This window comes from Carica papaya, chromosome 4 (assembly GCF_054855325.1).
Source record: "Carica papaya isolate Zhongbai chromosome 4, ASM5485532v1, whole genome shotgun sequence".
In the NCBI taxonomy this organism is placed as follows: Eukaryota; Viridiplantae; Streptophyta; class Magnoliopsida; order Brassicales; family Caricaceae; genus Carica; species Carica papaya.
In genome coordinates this window covers 15,271,279-15,296,572 of record NC_142312.1, presented here as the reverse complement: position 1 = coordinate 15,296,572, position 25,294 = coordinate 15,271,279, and the positions used below count along the sequence as shown (strand labels likewise).

At 34.8% G+C, this 25,294-nt stretch overlaps 1 protein-coding gene across 4 annotated transcripts; it reads right to left on the bottom strand.

Moving 5' to 3' along the window:
* Nucleotides 1-2,952: 2,952 nt before the first annotated feature.
* Nucleotides 2,953-18,472, bottom strand: RUS4 (root UVB sensitive protein (Protein of unknown function, DUF647)). Of its 4 annotated transcripts, XM_088217944.1 has the most exons (11): nt 18,334-18,472; nt 17,524-18,031; nt 17,184-17,330; nt 16,764-16,910; nt 16,470-16,532; nt 16,312-16,388; nt 15,966-16,071; nt 3,883-3,982; nt 3,617-3,765; nt 3,438-3,503; nt 2,953-3,297 (listed from the first exon to the last, which is right to left on the bottom strand). In XM_088217944.1, the coding sequence occupies exons 2-11, from the start codon at nt 17,977-17,979 to the stop codon at nt 3,061-3,063; spliced, it is 1,548 nt and encodes a 515-aa protein (XP_088074070.1). In that variant the 5' UTR covers nt 17,980-18,031; nt 18,334-18,472; the 3' UTR covers nt 2,953-3,060. The 4 variants fall into 4 exon arrangements, with proteins under 4 accessions (XP_088074070.1, XP_088074071.1, XP_088074072.1 ...); XM_088217947.1 differs by lacking the exon at nt 18,334-18,472 and having other exon boundaries at nt 3,101-3,308; nt 17,524-18,182; XM_088217945.1 differs by lacking the exons at nt 16,764-16,910; nt 18,334-18,472 and having other exon boundaries at nt 17,524-18,183.
* Between the last annotated feature and the right edge of the window lie 6,822 nt (nt 18,473-25,294).

Below are 25,294 nucleotides of genomic sequence, written 5' to 3'. Positions count from 1 at the left end.
CAGGGTGATATAAAAATTGCATTAAACGGAGGCTGGGAAGGGCCTCATCGGAGGCAAAGACCGAGGAAGGGCGCGGTGGCGCCGCTGGATTTTGGCCGTGTTTTCCGGCCGTTTGGCCGGGATTTTGGCTTCGGTTTGGCCACAGGGGAAATCAGCGTGGAAAAACGAGTCGGGGGTATGAAATTTACCTCGATCGGCGGTTGAAAATCTCTCCGGTGCGGCGGCGGGTCGCAGCGGCCGGCTTCTGGTTCGTCTTCTCCGGCGAGGGCAGACGGCTAGGGTTTTGTGGTCTGGTGTGGGGGTCTTATTTATACCATTTTGCCTTTTGATCTCAGCCGTCCATTTTGATTTAATCTGGATCGTCTTTTTTTTTTATTGAATCTGGGCCGTCCGTGCGATTGCATCTGGGCCGTCCGATCGCACGCTTGATCTGAGCCATCCGATCGCGCATACGCGGATCGCCAACGTGCCCCGTCCCGGATCGACGTGGTCTTGCCACGTGGCAGGTCCCGGTTGGCCGGGACTGCTGACGCGGCTGCTGACGTGGCCTTTTTTTTTTTTCTTCTTCAATTTCCCGGACGCTACATAATCAATTAAGGATGAATCTTTTGGATGATTTTTATTTTTTTAAAAGAAAAAATATATGACACTCTTCTTTTTTTCAAAAGTAAAACACTTTATTTGAAGAATGTGGGGTGATATTATATCAATTCACACTCCCATGGTGTATAAAGATATATAGGCATGAAATATCCAATGTATGGGAAGGAGAGGAAACTCTTGATCATCTCACCCGAAAATGTGAATATGTATGTAATACTCTAAAATCTAATAGTTAAAGCATGTTTTGATGTTGCATGTTTAAAAAACAAATTTCATGAGAATATAATGGATAAAATAAATCTTATCTTAAGTAAAAATATACGTCTTATTTATTAAATAATAGATAAATTATTTAAAAAATACAATTATACCTCAAAGTTAAAATATTTAATAATTTTATCCAAATTCAAATTTAAATTAAGTTTAATAAATTTGAAGTTCCTAATTTAAAATTTTATGAGTCACTCACACATTTCAAGTTCCTTGTTACTATTAATTTTTTAAAATCTATAAAAATAAAGAAATTTGTGAACTCATAATTTAGTGAATAATAAAAAATTTAAATTAATTGGATCAGACATATTACTTAAATTATATCATATTGAATGATCTCATGCTTATATATTAATAGGCGATATTTTTGTTTTGAGTTATCATTATAATATTTTTATTTTTCATGAATTCCTACAAGTTGTAGTCAAGTAGTTTATATCTTATTTATGTAACAATTATACTATTTGGCCACTAAATTATTACTTAGGCTATGTCAAATCAACTAACATCTCTTTGAATCCGCTTTAGGATAGAAGTTTGATCAATAGAAGTTTGTATTTAATTAATTTTAAACAAACTAGGAACTTAAACAAAACTTTTCTATGTTATTAATCTTTATTTGTCTTAACTATTCTTATGTAGTAAGATAAAATAAAGTATTTTAATTTTGATGTATTTGACATTTATCAATTAATGACAATATATATACGTGTATATATATATATCTCTTAAATACCTGTTGAACCATTACTTTATACATATAATAAATGATATAATATTTTTTAAATATATGATAGATAATGTAGTATTTACATGTCAATGATGTTCTCTGATAATCTTGTTATTTTATTTTATTTTTTTATGTAATAATATTTTAAATTATTACAACAAGACATTAAATATTAAAAAAAAATTAATATGTTAGAGAAAAAATAAAATAAAAAGATTACCATTTACTTTGTGTGAAGATTGATGATTTTCATCCAATTATCAACCACCATTGCACAAATAGTAACACCAAGATCATCAATGATAGCAAACTTTTGGCCACCTAGCTTTACACTATATTGCAGTAAAATTCAAGAGGCTTTATTCTTCTATCATAAACAAGAAGCTATATATGTTCAATGAAGGAGTTGGAGCCTAATGGTATTACTCGAACTCTCAAATTTTGCGGGGAGATTATGAAATGTTAGAATAAAAAGAGTCAATTTTAGTTAAAATAAATATCCAATCTATATATTCAGTAATTATCTCGTATTGAAGTGCTCGAACAATAAAAAGATTGTACATTGACATTTTTTTATTTATTTGATAGTTATTATTGCTAATATGCATAAAAATGCATATAAATAAAAAAGAAACTTGTTTTTTTTACATAACAATATCATTTTAGATCTTATTCAAGAGTTTATTGCGAGTATAATGCATTATTTGCAATTTAGCATGAGTAAAATGATTCAAGAGCTAAGACTTTTTTTCTATCATTATGTTTTACTATGTACAATTGCGTCGCCTTTGAATATCGTTTGATATATTTATTTTACAACCCACAATGAGAATATTTGTTTTACTATACTTCTCTATCATATTAGAGTTGCTTCGAAGAATCTCTGTTTTTTCTAGGACTTTAAATTGAATTGAAATTGAATTTAGAAACTATCCATCCAATTGGATTGAAATTTTGTCAGGTTAAAAGAGTTTTGATTGTTCTTATAAAAGAAAGAGCTTTAATGGTTTCAGTCGAGGACCTGGAGGCCCTTGTACTTTTGTGATTATAACAAGGAGAAAACAAGAAGAGAAATTGAACAAAAAATGAAGCATCAGCATCACAATATCCATGAGAGAGAGAAATAAGCAAAGGTTCTATTTTACTTTTCACAAATGCTTGCTTAAGTAATAGACGTGTTCATTATCCAAAAGGACATAAATGTGGTTTTAAGGTGTCAATACTGTTTCCTTTCTGTTTGTATGTGACAAACAAGCAAGAAGATGAAATAGTTCAGAAATTGGAAAGTTCATGCAGCCATTTTTAATTCCTCATGATCTTAACCTAATATTGAAGCGAAGAATAAATTTCATGGGGAGAAAGTTATATATCAGGACACAAGTTACAATCTGATACACACAAGTTTAGATGGAAAAAGAGCATATACCAAAATTAAGATAAACCTAAATCATATTTCAGTCATCTACAAAACTATACCTAGCCTGCTCCTGTGAATTCAATAAAATGTTTTTAACACCCCAACCTATATCTGATATTTGTTCATTCAATAGCAAGTAATCACGCTCTGCACGTTGCTTGCTATCCTCCATCAGATTGAACCACTCTTCAGTGATTAAATCTGATACATAACTAACCTCTATCATGGTATCCCACATGCTGCTCGAGGAGAGGGCTTTGCGGACATAACATGCCTACATCACAGCTAAAACATCACTTCATATCTAGCTTTCAACGTACCTAAGGAATTATAACAGAATCCAATTCCATCCTGGATAACACTAAAAAATAATAATGCATTAACAAATAATTTTTTGAAGAAAATTGCTTTTACCTGCAACAGACCCATGATAACATCTGCAGTGCCAGCTCCTTCCCGAAGAGAAACAAGGACACCTTGCTGAAGTTTAGAAAACACATGGAAACAAAAGTTAAGTGGATGGGATGACCAACATATGGGAAAGAACTCAAATCATGTAGAATCCTGCACTAACACTTTCACCATGTACTCACTTGTGGGATTCTTCTCAGTCCTCTACGCATCTCCATGCATATAAAATAATAATCCTCTCCACTTAAACGTTGCATTGCCAGCATCGACAACTTAGATATCTGACCTTTAGGATCCAAGCAACCTATTCTAATGGGCCATGATCTTTTGCCTGATGCAAATCTCAGTACAATTACCTTTAGTCTTTGTCCTGATGCTCACTTAAAGCTACATAAGTAATATTACGCATCCCATTTTAATGGAGCTTTAACAAGCAATGAAGCCTTACCTTTACTCAAGAAATCAATTCCTTCCAGTTTACTCACTTCTGCAGGACAAGGAACATGTCTGTATTCAATCCATGTATCCAGTATAATTTCAAGCCTATCCTGAATAGAGTAAAAAAGTAAAACAGTAAGGTTTTTCTCGTTTTCGGAATAAAGAAAATCAGCACCAAAGAACATATGCTGTACAGTCAGAAAAATGACCCAATAAGGACATAATCTTTGCCGTAGTTGTGTCTACTAGGACTTAAAAATTATTCTCTGAAGGAGAAAGCGTTAGTCCAACATCCGCTGTACATCAAATGCAGATGGTAAATGCATAGAAAGTAGCAAGTTGGAGAACTAAGCAGATTCAAAGATCTCTTGGTAAATCAGAAAGAATAATTGAGGTAATAAACATGAGGTAAGAAAGAGAATGACATGGGATAACTAAGATCTATGCACTTCATATCTGTTCTCTTCCCAAAGAAGATGGTGGAAAGGGTATGGGGAATCTTACATTAAAAGAAAAAAAAGACCTTTACTGCCAAAATAATTGTGGCTTTTTCCTTTGGAATCTTGTTCTCTGTAGAATAATGTGATTACGACCAAGTACGGGTTTATTGGTTGCACATGAATAATTGGGATTCTAATGCTATGAGTACCTTGCCAAAAGAGCTTGTAGATTTTGGAAAAAACAAAAAAAATTTATTTTCACTATTTAAATTGTTATATATAGAGTATTTATAAAATTTTTAACATATTAATTAAAAAATAATTATTATAATAAAATTCTAATTACATAAAATTATTATTTTATTAAAATTTTAATTATATAATACTAATTAATTAAATAGTAAACTAAAATAATAAAATATTATATTCAACATCCTCTCTCAAGTTGATGCAGAGATATCAGGTTCTGAAAAGGCATCATTCAGTTCACTAGTGTCAATCTTCTTATTTAAAAATTTTGATTTTACTAAATTTATTGCACCTATAGTTGGTGAAAAGTTAAATTGAAACAGAATACGCTTCAGAGTTTAAATCTCTTCATTTAGAAAGACTCCAACTATTGGTGTGTTAGTGTTGATAAGGATTTCTTACTAACTAGAATACTATATTATTTACAGTTCTAATAATATAATTATGTCATATAATTAGAGTTCAAAAAGAATAAAAATAAACAATCTATATATATCTTCTAAATGTAAACAAAACATATAATAAAAATTAAAAGTTTATTTTCTTTAAAAACTTCATGGTATCAGAGCGCCGATAAAAAGCTGCAGCAGCACATTTGCAAGCGTCGGTGAAAAAATCTCGAAAGCGCCAGTAAAAATATACAACTGCACAACCGTATACGCTAGTAAAAAGTTACAGTCACACATCCTCACGCGCCGGAAAAAGTGCTGGGCATCCCAAGCGCTAGTAAAAAGGTGCAACCGCACATCTGGAGACGCTGATAAAAGATTAAAGCTGCACATCCACAAACGCTGGTAAAAAATTACAGCCGTACATCAACAAATGCCGGTAAAAAAGGCCACACCATTACCTTTTTCTACGCACGTTCAAAGATATGTTCGGAGAAGACAAGTTAAGCCGACTTTAAGTCATTTTAGAGCCGAGTCTGAGCCGTTTTAAAACTAAACCTGAGCTGTTTAGAGCCGAACCAGATCTGGTTCCATTTTTTTGACTCCTTGGTGCAAATAGGAGGTCTGTTTTTCATTACTTAATATTTTTTCTTCTTATTTTTAGCATTCTAAAATGACAAGCAAAAAAGGTGAGTATTACTAACTTTGATAATCCTTCATTACAAATTAGTCCTGTAAAACTTGATGGAACTAATTATCTTACTTGATCGAGATATTATTTATTATTTATTAAATGTAGAGGATTTCCGGGTTACATTACTAGTAAGGTAAAAAAACCAGATATTGCTAGTTTAGAATATAATAGATGGGACTTTGAGAGTTTATTGATAATGTCATAACTCATAAATTTCATGTAACCCTATATTGCCAGAACATATCTGTTGCTTAACACTGACGAAAAAATATGAAATACAGCATCTCTTACATATTCACAAATGGGTAATAATGCCCAAATTTATGAACTTCGGAATAAAGTTCATGACACAAAAAAATGAGAGATGACTATTTCTCAATATTTTTCTGAACTAAATGGATTATAATAGGATTACTATCAAGATTTTCAAGCAGAGTGTCCTGCAGATGCAGTCAAATTTAAGAAATTGATAGAAAAAGAGCGAATTTATATTTTTTTTTGCTGGTTTGAATACCAAATATGATCAAATACGGGTTCAAGTGATTGGTAATGATCATTTTCCTTCATTAGAACAAACTTATACTTATGTTCAGCAAGAAGAGAGTAGAAGAAATGTTTTTCACATTGCACCAGTTGAGAAGGCTGTTGCTCAATTTGATCAATTCAAAAATATATGGAAATGTGACTATTGTGGCAAGCCAAGACACACTAGGGAAACTTGTCAAAAGTTGCATGGAAAACCAATTAGAGGTCGGAGAGGAAGAAAATGTGGAACCACAAGAGCTCAAGCAAATTTTGTTGAAGCTAACGAAACATGTAATACCCTTAATTAATTAATTTTAATGTAATTAAAATTAATATATAAATATATGTTTTTTAGTTTTTTGAATTTTATTTTAATGTAAAAATGAAGAAAATTAATTGGAGGATGAAATTGAAAACAATTTTGGTAAAAAAGAATGAAAATTTGGGTTCTGGGGGTGTTTTTGAAAGAAAAATCGGAAACTGGGGGTCAAAATACAATTTAAGTAAATTGTGCCACGTAGGACGCCCAATCAGCAACCCCGATGAACCAGAGCACATCGCGTGGCAAGCCACACTGACACGGTACCATGCGGGAGGCTACGCTGGTGATCCACGTGTCCGCGATCGGACGGTCCAGATTCGTTCCCGCGCGCACAAACAACCTGGATCCGTTCCCTCCCCAGACGCGATCGGACGGTCAGATTTAAACGCGATGAATGGTCCAAATCCGCTTTCTATTTAAACGCGATCGGACGACCCAGATTAAAAGTGAACAAATATAAATAACCATTTTCACACAAAACCCTAAAGACCCCTCCCCCCCCCCCCCCCGAAGAAGAAGACCCAGCCGCCGAGAAAGAAGCCGACCGCCGCTGCGGCCGTGCTGGAGCCACTTCCGACCGCTAAAAGAGGTAAAAAAATTTTCATTTGCTCAAAATTCGATTTTAAACACTTCCATAGCCAAATTGGAGGAAAAGAACCGGCGGATTGGCCAAAAACTATGGGTAAAGCCTGGTGGCGCCGCCGCGAAAAAATGCAAAAATCGCCTCCGATGATACCCTTTTCGATTCCCGTTTTGCGTAATTCTTCCACCATTTTAATCGTTGTTTCCTTCTCTACATGTTGGCCGAAGCAAAACACCCAACAGCGATGTGAGTCGGCGGAGCCGCCGCATTGAAGAACCCTACCGCAGGTAAGTTTTGGTTTTTTGATTTTGTTCGGCTTACCGAGACCCCTTAACGTATTTTATCGCAGGGATTGGTACAAAACCGGCCGAAAACAGCCGATCTGAGGCAAACTGCCATAGCCAGAATACGACGAAGTCGCCGTGCCGAAATTTTGGAATTGACCAAAAAATGTTCCTAACACTGATTTTGAGTTTTTTGGGATATTTCTAGGTACTTAAAGCGCGTTTTAATCCCCGAAGAAAATTCAAGAAACCCGGGTACCGCCCGTAGATGCAATCAAAAGTTTAGCATTTCGAACATCAATTTGAGTAAGAATCTCTCACTTTATTCTCTATTATGGAATTGAAATTTAATTTTAAATAATATGCTATTTTGTGAAACTTAGAAAACATTCATAATTAATTACAAGTTACTAATTGAGCCGGAACCGGTTATTTATTATTGTTTACTATATTTAACCGATTGCCTGATTTTACAATTTTTGAGTGCATGATAATACACTGAAATTGGTATGATAATGCGATTGTATTCCTTTTATGCATGTTCTACTTGTTTTGTGTGACTATGATGAATTGGGAAACTGGAAATTAAAAGAAAAAGGAAAAGTTGTTATTTCGACTGATTGCATATGAAATTATGATATGTTTTATGTTATTAACTCTATAGGTTATTTTTGAAAATCTTACTATAGTAAGTATGTGGTAAATGATTTTACTTATAATAAACGAATTTGCTTAATTTAAGAGCTCTATTATTTATTTTTATGATTTCTACCAACCTTCATTTCTATGTCGGTGAGTAGCGTAATATTCTTACTGGGTTAGTGTAACTCATTCTTTCATTAACAATTTCAGATCAAAAGTACCAGGATTCAGAACTCGATCCACAAGAGGGTTGCGAGTAAAACATTCTATTTGTTTACTTTCAATTTATTTCTTTGGTTATTAGTTGTTCTTTTAGAAAGATTAGTCTCATAAGCCCTATCTGGTACTTTCAGTTATTGTCTAAGGGATGTAAACCTTAATTTATTGTTTCGCTTTCGCACTAAATTTATAATTTATCACATTTGGAGTTTGCAGGGTCGTTACAAAACACTTAATTCACCATCCGTTAGAGCATTTTCCACAGAAGAAATTCAAAATCGAAAGCGCCTTCTAAGTCTACTTAACTCTCTATCAACTGTTGGCACACCAAATATGGTAAAATCAGGTATTATTCATTCTGTTTCCACTCCTGATAATTGGATCATAGATTCTAGAGCTAACAGACACATGACAATCTCTTCTAAAAAATTCTTAACCTATTTTTCTTGTACTGAAGAGGATAATGTCCGTATAGCAGATGGTTCATACACCCCCGTGTCGAGAACAGATTCCATTAACTGTACTACTACTATTACACTGTCTTCAGTTTTATATGTGTCTAGTTTTTCTGATAATATTTTATCTATTAGTACCATAACTAGAGATCTCAACTGTAAAATTGAATTTTTTCCTAATTATTGCATCTTTCAGAATCTTCAAACAGGGAAGAGGATTGACACTGGTAAACTGCAAGATGGCTTATATATCTTGGATAGACATCTGAACTTAATTGGAAATCAAGCAACCATCGGGAATAAAGAAGTCAATATGGAGATATTACAACCATTCTATGGAGTATTTATTTTATGATGTATGCGAACTTGCTAAACATAAGATAAACTCTTATCATTTAAGTAATAATAGAAGTACTAATCCTTTTATGACTATTCACTCTGATGTATGGGGATCTATTCATAATACATCTCTTTCTAGTCAAAGATGTTTTATTACTTTTATTGACTGTTGTACTTGATTAATATGGATTTATTTTTTAAAAGCAAAATGTGATATATTTTCATATTTTCAATCTTTTCACAAAATGATATGTACACAGTTTAGTACTAAAGTTAAAATTCTGCGAACTGACAATGGTACAGAATATATGAATAGTGAGTTTTATGCCTACTTAGAGTCAAATGAGATAATTCATCAAACAATCTGTGCCTACACTAGTGAATAAAATAGGGTTACTGAAAGAAAAAACAGACACATACTAGAGGTAGCTCGGTTACTAATGTTCACATGAATCTACCAAAGAGTTACTAGGGAGATACAGTTACCTCAGCTGTTTATCTTATATATAGAATGTCTTTGCGAATCTTGAATTTTAAAAGTCCTATTGAAGTTTGTAAGGAAAATATTTCTACACTGTTCTCCCAAAAGTGTTTGAATGTGTGTGCTTTATTCATGTTAGAAATGTAAATAAACTAGAACCTAAAACTCTTAAATGTGTATTTGTTGGATATTTTTCTACTAAAAAATGCTATAAGTGTTATCATCCACCATGTAGAAAATACTTTGTAATAATGTATGTTACCTTTAGGGAGAATGAGTCTTACTTCAATTCAAACCCAACACCTCTTCAGGATGAGAGTGAGAAGAAAGAAGTGATACCTAATTGGGTAACGATTAAGAATCATATTCAGAGTGAGAATTCTATTACATAAAGTCTTAATCAAAAAAATAATGTTGAACGTCTAGATAAATAAGATTTGAAAAGGTATTTAAGGAGAGAAAAGTCTGAAAAAGTCATCATGCAGTCTGTCTCAAATCAAGAATTTTCTTTGGTTCCAGAAGATACTGGTGAATTATCTTTCTCTTGTGATTTATCAGATAAACGTATTGCTATTAGAAAGGAAACGAGAACTTGCACTAAGCAGCTTATATCTAACTTTGTTTCCTATGACACTATATCTCCCTCCTAGAGCCTTTGTTTTGTCTGTTTCCTCTGTGTCTATTCCACAGGATTGGAGAGAAACTCTAGGAGATCCCACGTGAAAGAAAACTATGATTGAAAAAATGAGAGTATTGACAAAGAATGAAACATGAGAACTTGTTTCACCTCCACAAAAAAAGAAGATAATTGGTTGCAAATGGGTGTTCACCATAAAACACAAAGCAGACGGATCGATCGAAAGATACAAAACTAGATTGGTGGCTAAAGAATTTAGTCAAACTTGTGGGATTGACTATCAGGGACATTTGCACCTGTTGCGAAGATGAACATAATTAGAATACTTTTGTCTTGCGCAGCTAACCTTAATTGGGATTTACAGCAGTTTGATGTAAAAAATGCATTCCTCCATGGAGACTTAGAGGAAGAGGTGTACATGAAAATTCCACTTGGATTTGAAGATAAGAGGATGCAAGGAAAAGTTTGTCAGTTAAAAAAAAACCTTATATGGATTAACACAGTCTCTAAGAGCATGGTTTGAAAGATTTAGAACAATTATGATCTCTTTTGGATATCAACAAAACAATGCGGATCATACCTTATTTATTAAACATCGTGAGAGTAAGGTCACTTTTCTCATTATTTATGTGGATGATATTGTGGTGACTGAAGATGATACAAAGGAGATGGCTCGGTTGAAGGAATTTCTTACTCAAGAGTTTGAAATAAAAGATTTAGAAAATTTGTAATACTTCTTGGGGATTGAAGTTGCCAAATCAAAAAAGAGATCTTCATTTCTCAAAAAAAGTATATCCTAAACTTAATAAAAGATATTGGTATAATGGGTTGCAAGCCGACAGAATCACCTATTGAGAGCAGCTACAAATTGCAAGCAGGTAGTGGTATATCAGTTGACTTGAGAAAATACCAGAAACTAGTTGGAAGACCCATTTATCTCTCACATACCAGACCTGATATAGCATATGCAGCTAATCTTGTAAGCCAATACATGCATGAACCTCATGAGATTCATTTATATATTATCTTCTGCATATTACGATACCTGAAGTGTGCACCACGAAAAGGTCTGCTCTTTTCTAAGCATGTTCACCTTAAATTAGAAGTATTTACAGATGCCGATTGGGCTGGGTCCCTAGATGATAAAAGATCAACTACAGGTTACTGCACACTTGTAGGAGGCAACTTAGTAACATGAAAAAATAAGAAACAAAGTGTGATTGCTCGCTCCAGTGCTGATGCAGAATATAAAGCAATGGCCCAAGAAGTATGTAAAGTACTATGGTCGCAAAAGCTAATGAGGGAGTTAAAACTGCTTAAAGATGAGAAACTATCCATGTTTTGTAACAATAAAATAACAATTAACATTGCTCATAATCCAATTCAATATGACATGATAAAACACATTGAGATTGATCGACTCTTTATAAAAGAGAAGGTAGTTGGTGGCTCTCTATGCTTATATCATGTATCTTCTGCCGACCAGATAGCTGACATTTTCACTAAAGGACTATACAACAAATCTCTTCAGAACCTGATTTGCAAGTTGGGCATGTGTGATATCTTTGCGCCAACTTGAGGGGGAGTATTGATAAGGATTTCATACTAAATAAAATACTATATTATTTAGAATTCTAATAGTATAATTATATCATATAATTAGAGTTCAAATAAAATAAGGATAACCAGTGTATATATATCTTCTAAATGTAAACAAAATATGTAATAAAAATTAGAAGTTTATTTTCTCTAAGAACTTCAATTAAGTATTTCACTTTTCTCAACTAAATTTTCTTGAGCTCTCGTAAGTCCACCATTCTTTCCCTCATGACCTTTAGTTGGCTTTCCGTGCAAGTTTCTCTAGTGTGTTTTAGCTTGCCACAATAGTCATACCTCCGTAGATCTTTGGATTGTTCAGATTGAATAACTAATTCAGCTTTCTCAATTGGTGCTATGTAAAACATGACATTCTTTCTACTTTTTTTTTACTGGACATAAGCATAAATTTATTCTAATGAAGGAAAATGATCCTTACCAAGCACCTGAACCCGTATTTGATCATATTCGGTATTCAAACCAACTAAGAAATCATAAATTCGCTCTTTTTCTATTAATTTTTGAAATTTGACTGTATTTACAGCACAATCTGCCTGAAAATTTTGATAGTAATCTAATTTCTGTCATAATTCACTCAGTTCAAAAAAATATTATGAAATAGTCATCTCTCCTTACTTTGTGCTATAAACTTTATTTCGCAATTTATAAATTTGAGCATCATTATTCACTTGTAAATATGTATAAGATGTTGCATTCCGTATTTTTAGTGAAATATCGAATAATAAATATGTTCGTGCAATATTGGGTTGCATAGAATTGATTAGGCAAGACATTACCAAAGAATTTTCAGAGTCCCATCTATTATATTCTAAATCACCTACATCTAGTTTCTTCATATCACCTATAATGTATCCCTGTAATCCTCTAACTTTGATAAATAATAAATAAAATCTTGACCAAGCAAAATAATTAATTCCATCAAGTTTTATAGAACTGATTTATTATGAGATGTTATCCGAATAAAAAACCATCACTTTTTTTACTTTTGTCATTTTAGAGTGCTAAACATAAGAAGAAAATATCCAATAATGGAAAGCAAACCTTTTAATCTGCACCAAAATAGCCAAAAAAAGATAGAAAAATACTGAAATCAAATCTTTCTGGCTGTCCAGCTCGGCTCAGCTCAAAAACAACTCGACTCGCCTCGGCTCAAAAACAACTCTACTTGACTCGATTTGGCTAAAAAACGGCTCGGCTCAAAAATGGCTCAGCTAAAAAACGGCTCAACTCAAAAATGGTTTGGCTCGGACTAAAAATCGGCTCGACTTGGTATAGTGGCTCGGCTCAGGCTAAAATCTGCTCGGCTCAACGGTTTCCTAGGCACAGCTCAACGACTTCCTCGGCTCAGGGAGACCTGCAGTACACGATGGCAAGAAAAAGAAGCAGATCGCGGCCAGAAAAGCTTCCATGTGTGGCTCTGCGCGCGGCGGAAGTGAAACTGGATCGTGCAACTATTTGCGTATCTCTGCGCGTGGCGGAAGAAAAAGCTGGGACGATTGTATCTTCGCGCGTCTCTGCGTGCAGGGGAAGAAGGAACCGGAGGTGGTCGCATGGCTTTGCATGTAGCTGAAGAAGAAAGAAACCGAGGGCTCTTCGTGCGTCTCTACGTGTGGTGGAAGAATGAACTAGGTCGCGCAGCTCTGCGCACGACTGAAGAAGAAGAAAACCGAAGCTTCTTCGCTTCTCTGTGCACGGTGGAAAAAGGAACTGAGTTGCGCGGCTCTGCGCGCAGTGAAGGAAGAAACTAGTTACTCTTTGCGCGACTCTGCGCGCAGTGGAGAAAGGAACCAACTGTTTTCTCCCTTCTTCTGATCTTTCCTCTCCTCCCCTGATCTGCCTCTCTTTCTACTCAGATTCTTTTTGTTGTTCTAGGGTTTGACAGAAACCCTAAATGTAAAACCCAAAATACTCTTATGCTACTTTGATATCATGTAAATTTTGGAGAAAAAATAATAATTTTATTCTCACCCTTTAAATTGTCATACTTAAGGTATTTATACAATTTTTAACATATTAATTAAGAAATAATTATTTTACTAAAATTCTAATTACATGAGATTACTATTCTAGTAAAATTTTAATTATATAATACCAACTAATTAAATAGTAAACTAAAATAATAAAATATTATATTCAACAGAGCCACTAGAGAGCCATTTTGCAACTCTGATCTTTTTATTTCTCTTACTCATTTGAAGTTGGTTATGATACATCCAATATTTTGCTTTAGTAAAATCTCTTGGTTGGCAATCTTCATCTTGCTAATCTTTTCCCTTCCCTCCATAGGATTTCTTTGAGTCATAAAGATACCATCTGTCACTTCTCAATCATTTTGATGGACATATCTCTCTTGGAATTTCTTTTTCTTCAAGAATCTTAATGATCAAAAATCTGATTATATGGTTTATTTAATTAATATCCTTGAGCCTTGTAATGCTTAGGAGGATGTCTTATCCTCCAATTTTTGTCTATCTAGATAAATTTTCTTCTTATCCAAAAAAAAAAACGAATACTTGAGCCCCTTTTATTGTTTCTCCACAATCTGATAGCAGAATCTGTACCTCGGATTCCTCATGTATGTAAACTTCATTACAAATAGTTCCTTTCGCAAGGGTGTATCAAAGAAAAAACAAAAAATAAAATAGTAGCGTACTAATTATGTAGGTTATATGTGAGTATGTAAGCGTCAAAATCATGCATTGCATGTGAGTAGTTGTAGGAGATATTGTAATATGGAAGATTGAGCTTTTTTAAGGAAAGGGGAGCAGAATAGCAATGATAGAAAATTATTTCAAGAATTAACTGCTTCTGTGATGTTAAAACGGTCTGTCTTCTTCAAGGACGGATTTTGTATGAAGAATTATTTCAAGTAGAATACTTCCTTACTTTAGAGATTGTAGGATTCTCTCTCAAATGAGCTATTAATTTTAATCTAAGAACAGGTAAAGGAAAAAAACCAAAAAGAATGTTTCTCTTCTTACTGATTTCATTGTTCACCGTCCCATAACGAGATCCGTCAGTAGGGACCCTACAAAATTTGTATCAGAGCCAATCATATGAAGAAATTGCATTTTACGTTTGAGAAATTCGTTCAGGCTTCTAAAGAAGATAGATATGTAGGTAACTCAAACTTTAAATTTTAGCAGGAAGATTGGAGGAATTATTTGCCAAAACTGCCTAGACAGACTCCGATGGAGGAAGCAGCAAGATGGAGCACCAGCAGTTGCGCCGCACAAGGGCACACGACCTGCACAAGGAAGAAAATATCCAACACAAGCAAACCTCTCCCTGAGCACTGCGCCAGCCTGCACACGCACCTCCGCACCTAATGTGAACCTGCAGTAGCCATGAACCATGAGCAGCATGCTAAGCACCCCTTTCTACCTCGTTACAGCAAACTGAACTTTCCCCCTTTGAATGGTTCTGGCAATCTCTACCCTGGTTGGGCAGATATGAACACTTCTTCCGCCACCAGTTAACCGCTGACAAGGAAAAAGTGTCCGTGGCCTCCTTCCATCTGCAATTCGAAGCACACTTGTGGTTCCTCAAATTGGAGCTTGACCAGCCTCTTGTCTTTGCCAAAATTTAAGCAGTTCTACCAACTGCATTATGGGCTTCCAGTAGGGAGTAATTGATTGGGGAGTTGCACAAATTGAGGGAAACTGAAAGTGTGGCTGAGTACCGATGCCAGTTGCAAGTTTGTAGACCTGTCCCCTTTCCCCATATCTACTTATTTATGTGTCTCATGATGATAAAGTCCCATAGCCTCCTTAGCATTGTGAGGTGGGTTGGAGGCTTCAGTCTCAGAGGTCCTTCAAAGATTCATGTGGACCCTTACCTTGAGTTTTCCATTCTATGTTCCATAAGACAAGCAAAATAATGAAAATTGGGTGCTTTGTGGAGAATATATCTCTGTTGGTTCACGTGCAATGTGGTTGGAGTGTCATATTAGAGGATCATTGTGCTTATCCCTCCTTACCATGTGAGAGATTTCTTTTCTCTTTTTGTTTCTTTGTGGGCAAAGGGTCATGGTTTCTCTAGGGATATTTCTTTGGCTATTTTGCAAAAGGCCTAGGTCACAATGTTGCTTTTGTGTTTCTCTTTTGTTTCCATTCTTTTTGTTGTTTTAGGAGTATTTCTTTTCCTCCATTGTACTTTTTTCTCCTCTTCCCAATAATATTTCTTTTACCACTAAAAGAAGAGAAACAATAACTTACCTTGGTGAATGTTTGCAAATGAACATGCTTAAGCCCTTGATATATTCCGAAAAGATCAATGGCAGCAAATAAGGGGTAGACAATGAAAGGCAAACCTGCTAGCAATCTTGCAAAGTCAATAACAAGTCAGGAAATATACTAGCTTTAGCTTCCATATATATCCAGCATAAAGAAGCTTAATCAATAAAGAGTGAGACATAAACTTTCAATTAACAGCTCGAAAATTAGAGATAAGCAGAATTTAAGAAATTTACCACACACTCACAAATTTTAAATTGTATCCCAAAAAACAAAGAAAAGATGCAAAATTTTAAGATACCATTCTCAAAAATGAAAGAAAAGAAACCTTTGATTCTTCTTGAACAACATATTAAGGACTGCAGCAAGAACGAGACCAAGATTGTCAAAGCAGACTGATTGAATCTGAATATTCATACTAAAGATCAGGATACCTACTGAACATATTAAACTGAGACAATATGACTTAGTAGATATGACAATAACCTGTGCCTTGGCAGAAACTTCACCAAGGTTATCTGCTACTGCAAAGCTTCGGTTGATGGAGGACTGCAGTGCAGGATGAAAATATCAATACTTAATATAAAAAACGATAATCCAACTTTAGATGATTAAAAAGAAGAAATAACATTGAAGCACTAACTAATCTTGAAGCAAAGATTAGATAAAACTTCTCTTTGTAAGGACTCTGGATAAATGTAATACATGAAAAATTCAAAAACTGATGGAACAGAAGAGACATAAAAATGTTAACTGCTTATTCTTGGAATTGATCCTTACACTAGTTGCTAAATAGCAAGCCAGGCTTATTTGTTTTGCAATGTTCGCTATGGACGCCAGAAGCAAGAAGTACTGTGGAAACTTAGGAGTCAGCAGCTCAACTCCAATGCTCAAACTGAAGAGAACCGATGTTGAGAACCTAACTCTCTTACAAAATGATAACAAGACGTCAATAACTTATTGAACCTCTAAATAGCACTGCCATGGATATGTTATGAAAATTTCTTATTCTTGCTGTTTGCAATACCAAATGTGGCACTTGACATTATTATATTTTTGGGATTTTTGGTCATTTTGTGCAACTCCCAAATGCAGTGGTGGTAACTGCAAGAACTCAAGATTGAGATATAAATTTCATGCGCAAAGGAATCAAAAAGGATTTTACAAGTGGCCCAATTCGAAAATAGTAAAAGCCCTTACCTTCAAATTGGTATCAAAAGCAGATGCCAGAGTAGCCGTGTAGATGCACCTACTTAGCCTCCCCACTCCATCTTTCAAGACCCAGTTAAGAGCAGCAGCAGATGGCAGTGACCGAGAGTACCCAATTCCTATGGCCCGAAACATTGCCTGAGATTTTTAATCAGGACTGTGAATATTTTCCCAGCCAAAAAAAAGGTTATACAGATATCCGGTTAATCCGGACATGTGCTGTTTAACTCAGTGCAATTCAGCCTACATGGAACCGTTTATCGAATGCACAAGCCCTCACAAGGAGACTCAAAAATGGAAAATCAACTCGACTAGCCACACAACTATTTACCTGAGTAGCAATAACCTGCAACGCGGAGCTAAAAACACGATGCAAGAACTTCCATTTCACATAATTCACGTAATTATCATTCACTTGTTTGGGGATAAAGAAGTCCCTAACAACTGAACGGGACATCCTAAACAGTTCTCGAAAACAATCGTCACTAAGATCCAACGAAAAGGACGAGGTGTCACCATCAACACCGACCAATTCCAAGCAATTTCCATTCCAGAAGTACCTAGAAACCCTACCAGACCTCCTAATCACGACAGGGAGATGTGCCGGATTGGCTTCATGCTCGTAGTTGATTGAGGTTCTCAAAGTATTTGTGACCTTCAGATTTTTCCCGGAAGGATGTACGGGGATTTTGGTTGTCCATTTTTGGATTGTACTGTGAGTTTCTTGTGATTTCCTCGGTGATAAAAAATGGTGATGTTTACAACTCGTGTGAAGATTGAATTGCATGAGAATTTAACTGTAAGTGCACTTTAGCGTTCAAATCCGGAAGGCGAGTTTCCTGCCAAAGACCAGTTTTAGGTCAGTGATGGATAGGTTGGCTGGTAGGGTTTAAGGGTTGAGATCAGAAAAATTCCGCGCTTGGAAACAAGGAAAAACATTATCACTCTTACCGTCAACAATTTTTCAAATTTTTTAACCGAGAATTAAAATATGTGTCGACATTTTATCGTAATTTAATTTTATCAGGAAGAAAGATAATTAAAAATTAAGAAAAAACCAGGCAAAAGTATCAAAAGATAAAAAGACTGATTTTGACTAATAAATCCTTTTGTTGAATAAATTTTCTCCGCAGGATATCACCTTCTTGCTTACACTTTCCAGCTTTCCCTTGCCAGCGCACTCTTTTGCTGTCTGTTCTGTATGGCACAGTCTTGTCTCATTTACTTTCTATAGTCGCTTTTATGTAGATATGGATCCTCGAGATAATCTTTTATAACTTAGGTCTCAAGATAATCTTTTTAAATTTAGGGTCTGATAGGATGAATTATATAATAATTTATTAATGTTAGGTAGGATTTAATATTTATAAAATTAATTAATATTTTTATTTAATTTGATAATATTATATAATTATATATTTAAATAAATTATTTATTTTATATTTATTTTAATAAAAAATTAAAAAAATTATATACTGTTAAATATAAAAATATAAAAATATATTTAATTAAATGTATAATTAATGATATATGTATATGCAATTAAATATATTATATACATATATATAATTAAAATACTACATACATATATATTTATAAATACAATAAATTCGATATAATTAAATAAATTATATACATTTATATATAATTAAAAATATAAGTACATAAATTTAATTGAATATATAAATACATGTTTATATATAAAAAATATATATATATATAATTATATATAAACACATATATAAATTTATGTATATATATAATATAATATATATAATTAAATATATAAATATATATGAATACAATAAAATTGATATAATTAAATAAATTATATACATGTATATATAATTAAAAATATAAGTACATGAATTTAATTAAATATATAAATACATATTTTAAAAAATATATATACTTAAATATATAAACACATATATACAATAAAATAAATAAATTTCATTGTCTAAAAATTAAAAAAAATATACATAATTTCATTAATATAAGAGCTTCCAAAACACAACATTAGTTCAACTACTCTAAATACGAATATTTTATAGCGTTATCATTCATTATTAAATGCATATTAATCTAACATAAATTAAAATACAAATTAGACTATCATAATAAAATAAAAAAGTATAAATGTTTACATAAAATCCAATCAACCATAAAAAGAAACATGATATATCATGAAACATAAATTCTGCAACATTTCTACATCTAAACTCGGGTCTTGCACTTTAATAACAATATTTTCCATTTTCAAATACCTACAAAAACAACATTCCTACATATATATCATTACCTAATTCTTGAAACAAATTTTTTAGGAGATTCTTATGACCTTCAAGAGGACAACTTAATAAACCAGACACTATATTTAATTTTTTCAAAAGATAAATATAAGCTTGTAATTTTTTATCTTCAGTGAGACTCAAACGACCAATCTCTTCGTACAGCTGAATCAATAAAACATGCTTTGCTAATACCATATTATTGAGTGCATCAGTAATCATTCTAATTTTCTTAAGCAAATAATCATTTTCTGTGATAGTACCCAAACGTCTTGATTTACTCGGTCTTGAATAACTTGGAGTTTCACCTTCAGGTTGTGAAGTAAGAGTTTAAGACATTTGACGATCATAGAAAGATTCCTCACTATTGACGTTGATATTAACACTGACATTTTTAAGACCCATATTCATCACATCCTCAACTCTCGCTGCATTTGTATTAAAGTTCATATTCGTTTGTTTTCGAGTGGTACGTACTGTGTTGCTACCAAATCCGTTAGCTCTATCTCTTCCGAACATTTCCAACATTGTGTCATAATTTCAAACCCGTTTGTTCTTAAGTTTAGCTGCTTCTTGATTAGCCTATTATAAAATATAATTTTTAATATTTAAACTATATAAAGTATTGCAAATAACATATGATTCACTTTTTGATTTATCTCTATTAGTTGTTGCCAGACCTCTTCTTCAACTTCAAATTTTTCAGTTGACGGCTTCCATGAAAATCCACTCAGCCCATGTTTAAATATGTCATACCATTTTGAGAACTGTCTTTTTAAAGTTTTAATACAATTGTGGATTCGCTCTTTTCTAATTGGCATGTTTGGGTAGACGCACTTCAAGTTTGAAACAATACAATCAATAGCTTATGTGATGAATGTTCCACCTAATTTGCGGCCTAAGCAATGTTGAGAGTAAAATGCTTCTACTAATGCATCATCCAACGCATCAGTCCAGTGGATAATGTTACCCACTTGATCTGCAGAATTATTCCCACTATTTATTTTGTACAACACTGCAACACTGAACAAAGAAATATAAAGTTACCATTAAGAACAAAGAACGCATCAGTTTAGTGGAAAAAGTTATCATTGTCAATAAGCAGAACTTCATGTAAATATAAAAAGTGAATAAAATATAATATTACCATTAAAACGTTAATATGATAACAATAATTTCGTACAAAATACAACAGTTGCAAAGAACACAGTTCTTAAGCAATACATGTACTATAATAATGTAATAAACTATTATAAGCAAGCCACATATAAGCTGTTATCATATCTCTAATAGTTTCTCCCCTTCTTGTTTCTTCATGGCTATCCCTAACACCAAATGGAATAGATTCCTCATGAGAAGTGTTTATAAGTTCTTCATCAACCTTTCTTAGAAGTTCATTGTTTGGATCCTCTCTCTGCAAAAAGTTGTGAAAAATACAACATGCAAATATAATGCAATTGAGATTCTTCAGCCGATAGTGCGGTTCATTAGCGCTTAAAATAATTGAAAAGCATTTTTTGACAACTCTGATGGCATGTTCAATCGCTTTACATAAAGAAGAATGATGAAGATTGAATAACTCATGAGCATTAGTGGTGGTTTCATGAAGTATTCACTCAAGTGGTACCGTTCTCCCCTATATGGAGTAAATCCTCGCAACATAGAGACAGCATCTACCAGGTAGAACTTGTAACGGTCCCGGAAATCTAAAAGGAAATATATAATAATTTAAGTGCGGAAGCAAAATAAAAGGTTATTGTTTACATCCCTTACACAATAACTTAAAAGTACTAAACAACATTACGGAATGAATTCTCTGAAAGAAACACGAGAAATAAGAAAAGTAATAGAAAATAGAAAACATCTAGCATCTACTTGAAATCTTCTTGCGAATCGGGCTCTGTAACTAGTTCCTCTTAATCTGAAATAGTTAAATAAAGGATGAGCTACACTAGCCCAGTAAGGATATCACATTATATCATCGGCACAGAAGCAAATGTTGGTATAAAATCAAAACAACTAATGGAGCACTTAATTTAGCAAATTCGTTTATCAATCATAAAATCATTTACCGTTCACTTACCATAGTGGAATTTATGAAAATAACGTATGCAAACAATAATATCATATGAATCATAATTTTATATAGGATAAGCAACATAGCACATCTCATAAATCTGTACACATTGTCCAATAATCAAACAATAACTGTCATATTTTCACCAGTCTACTAGTATCTATTAGTGGGGTCCTTCCTCTCCTCATTCCCGTGTACTTGTTTTCACAAGGAATGATTGAGTAACGATATATCGGTGAGTATTTATCTAAGGCACTATCGTGTAAGGGATGGGTCCGAGGAAATGCGGCTCTGATACCAACTGTAACAGCCCCGGTAATTCAAAATGAAAATTATATTATAAATATTAAATGCGGAAGCGAGATCAAAATTTCGGTTAACATCCCTTACACGGAAACCAAAAACGTACTTAAAATATAAAAGATTAAACTAACTAAGAGAGAAACTCGAAAATAAAACTATGAGTATGACTACAGAGTCTCTAGGCATCCCCTTCGTCGTCCTCCTGCGGAACGGGCTCGGGAACCATGTCTTCCTGATCTGAAATGGTTAAATAAGGAGTGAGCTACACTAGCCCAGTAAGAACATCACGATATCTCACCGTCACGGAGGTAAAGGTGGGTAGAAAAACACAAAAGACCAATGGAGCATGATTTGCAACAAATCGTTTTATTTATGATAAAACCTTTACCATCCACTTACCTCGGTGGAATTCATAAAACAATATAAGAAAACAATAACATTATCACAATCATGGAATAATATAAGCTGTAAAACATAGCACTTATCACGCCTTTTGTAATTTAATCATTATACAACATATCCTTTTCTCATTTACCAGCCTACTAGTATCCATGGGGGTCCCGCTACCCGTTAACCTTTAACATTCATAATCAGTTTCCAGGGCCGTCCCCATACCCCATCCGGTATGGGCGCCAAAACCATAAACCTCAATACCCCGTCCGGTATGAGGGTGAAACGGGCCGTCCCCATACCCCGTCCGGTATGGGCGCCAAAACCATAAGATCTCCATACCCCGTCCGGCATGTGAGACCATAATCCCGGTAGGGTTCCCTACGGACCCGGTCCGTCCACCATCTCCCAAGATATCTAGTCATGCTGACCCCATTACACAATTATCAATTTACACAATCTTTCATTTTCCTCTTCCTCGGTAAGCATTATCAATTTACATTTTAAACAAGGAAATCGTAATTCATGCCAAACAGACAACATACGGTATCAGTTTTTCAGTCATTCAACCCATAACCAATAAAAACGTAATATATGCACTCGAAACTATAAAATAAACACATCAAACCTCATACTGCATTTAAAGCTGTAAAACAGGCCAAATAACAGTAAATCATCAATCACACTAAACTCGGGCTCCATTAGCAACCTTAAGCAATTTCACATATTCGTTAATTCAAGAAATACCGTTTTATCATTTTGAACTTTAATACCGTGATAGGAAATAGGGTGAGGGGTCCTTATTCATTTTCGGGATCCGAATACGATTCACAGTGCGCCTACAGGCCGTCCCTAATTTTCTCTGAATTTTTCCCGGGGAACTGAAACACACTAACGGTACCTGCACGTGTTCCAAAAAAAACCCAAATTAGGCCCAGGGCCTCTTTCGGCCCAAATCGCAACTCCGGCACGGCGGCTCCGCCGTGCTCCGGCGACGGCGCCGCCGCTGGCGGCGGCGAGTCGCCTCGGGTTGGCTATTTTCGGCCGTTTTTGGCCGAATTCAGCCACACTAGCATCGGTCCCTGTGAGAAAACAACCCTAGGGCCCTCGGGGGGCCAAAAAATCACGAAAAAATGGAGCTTACCGGCGGCGGCGCTCTCGGGTGCGGTGGCTCTCTAGCGAGATTCGTATTTTGGTGATTCGGCTCCGGTCAACCTGTAGAGAAAAGAATGGTGATCACGGTGATATAAAAATTGCATCAAACGGAGGCCGGGAAGGGCCTCGTCGGAGGCAAAAACCGAGAGGGGGCGCGGCGGCGCTGCTGGTCTTCGGCCGCGTATTCCAGCCGTTTGGCCGGGATTTTGGCTTCGATTTGGCCATAGGAGGAATCAGCGTGGAAAAACGAGTCGGGGGTATGAAATTTACCTCGATCGGCGGTCGAAAATTTCCCCGGTGCGGCGACGGGTGGCGGCGGTCGGCCTCTGGTTCGTCTTCTCCGGCGAGCGGCAGGCGGCTAGGGTTTGGGGTCTGGTGTGGGGGTTCTATTTATAACCCCTTGCCCTTTGATCTCAGCCGTCCATTTTGTTTTAATCTGGGCCGTTCGTTTTTGATTAAATCTGGGCCGTCCGTGCGATTGTATCTGGGCCGTCCGATCGCGCGATTGATCTGGGCCGTCCGATCGCGCCCACGCGTATCGCCAACGTGGCCCGTTCAGGAGCGACGTGGTCTTGCCACGTGGCAGGCCCCGGTTGGCCGGGACTGCTGACCGGGCCTGCTGACGTGGCTGCCGACGTGGCTTTTTTTTCTTTTTTTTTCCCTCGGTCCGGGCGCTACAGATCTGATATGTAGAGACTCGGAACTTAAGAAAAATAAATTCATAAATTAAATACGGAAGTGAGTAATAAAGTTAGAGTTTACATTCTTTACACAATGATTTTAAATGTCCAATAGGGTAACGAAAATATCTCTTCTAAAATACAAATAGAAATTAAAGAAATAAAGTGAAAAACGAATAACTAAATTGTAACGACTCGTAAACTATAAAGGAAATAAATTATGAATTGAATGCGAAAGTAAAATAGATAGTTAGGGTTACATTTCTTACACAATAATTCAGATTTTTCAATAAGGCTACGAGAATGACTTTTGTAAAAGAAATAACAAAAAATCAAAGGAATAAACAGAAAATAAATAACTGGGCATCCTATTTGCAACCCTCTTGTAGATTGAACTCTAGATCCTAATCTTCTTGATCTGAAGAATGTCACGCTACTCACTGACACAGAAATAAAAGTTGGTAGAAATTATAAAAACAACTAATAGAGCTCTTAATTTAAGTAAAATTCGTTTATCATAAATAAAATTATTTACCGCATGCTTACCGTAGCAAGATTTTCAAAACCAACCTATAGAGTCAAGAAGATAAAAATACCATAATCTCATATGCAATCAGTCAAGACAACAACTTTTCTCTTTTATCAACCTACTGGTATCCATGGGGGTCCATAGGGATATCTCCACTACATGTGAATCTTTATTCAATATTTTCAAATAATGGGTCGTCCTCATACCCTGTCCGGTATAAGCGCCAAAAGATACCATTTCTCAATATCTCGTCCGGTATGAGGGTGAAACGAGTCGTCCCTATACTCCGTCTGGTATGAGCGCCAAATTACCAATTCTTGATACCTCGTCCCGTATGAGGCAACATTCACGGTAGGATTTTCTTTGTGCCCGGTCCATCCACCATATCCCAAGATATCCAGTAAGGCTATCGTTCATCCATCTACTCAATTAAATAATTTTTCATTTACCTTTAATTTTTAATTTTCAAATTTAATCGTAATCACATAAAACAAGCAATATATGCATCAAGAAAAACACAATCGCATCATCATACCAATTCTAGCGTATTATTATGCATTCGAGAAACTATAAAATCAGGCAATCAGTTAAACATACAAAACAGTAATAAATAACCAGTTCTGGCTCCACTAATAATCTGTAATTAATTATGAATATTTCTTAGGTTTCACAAAATA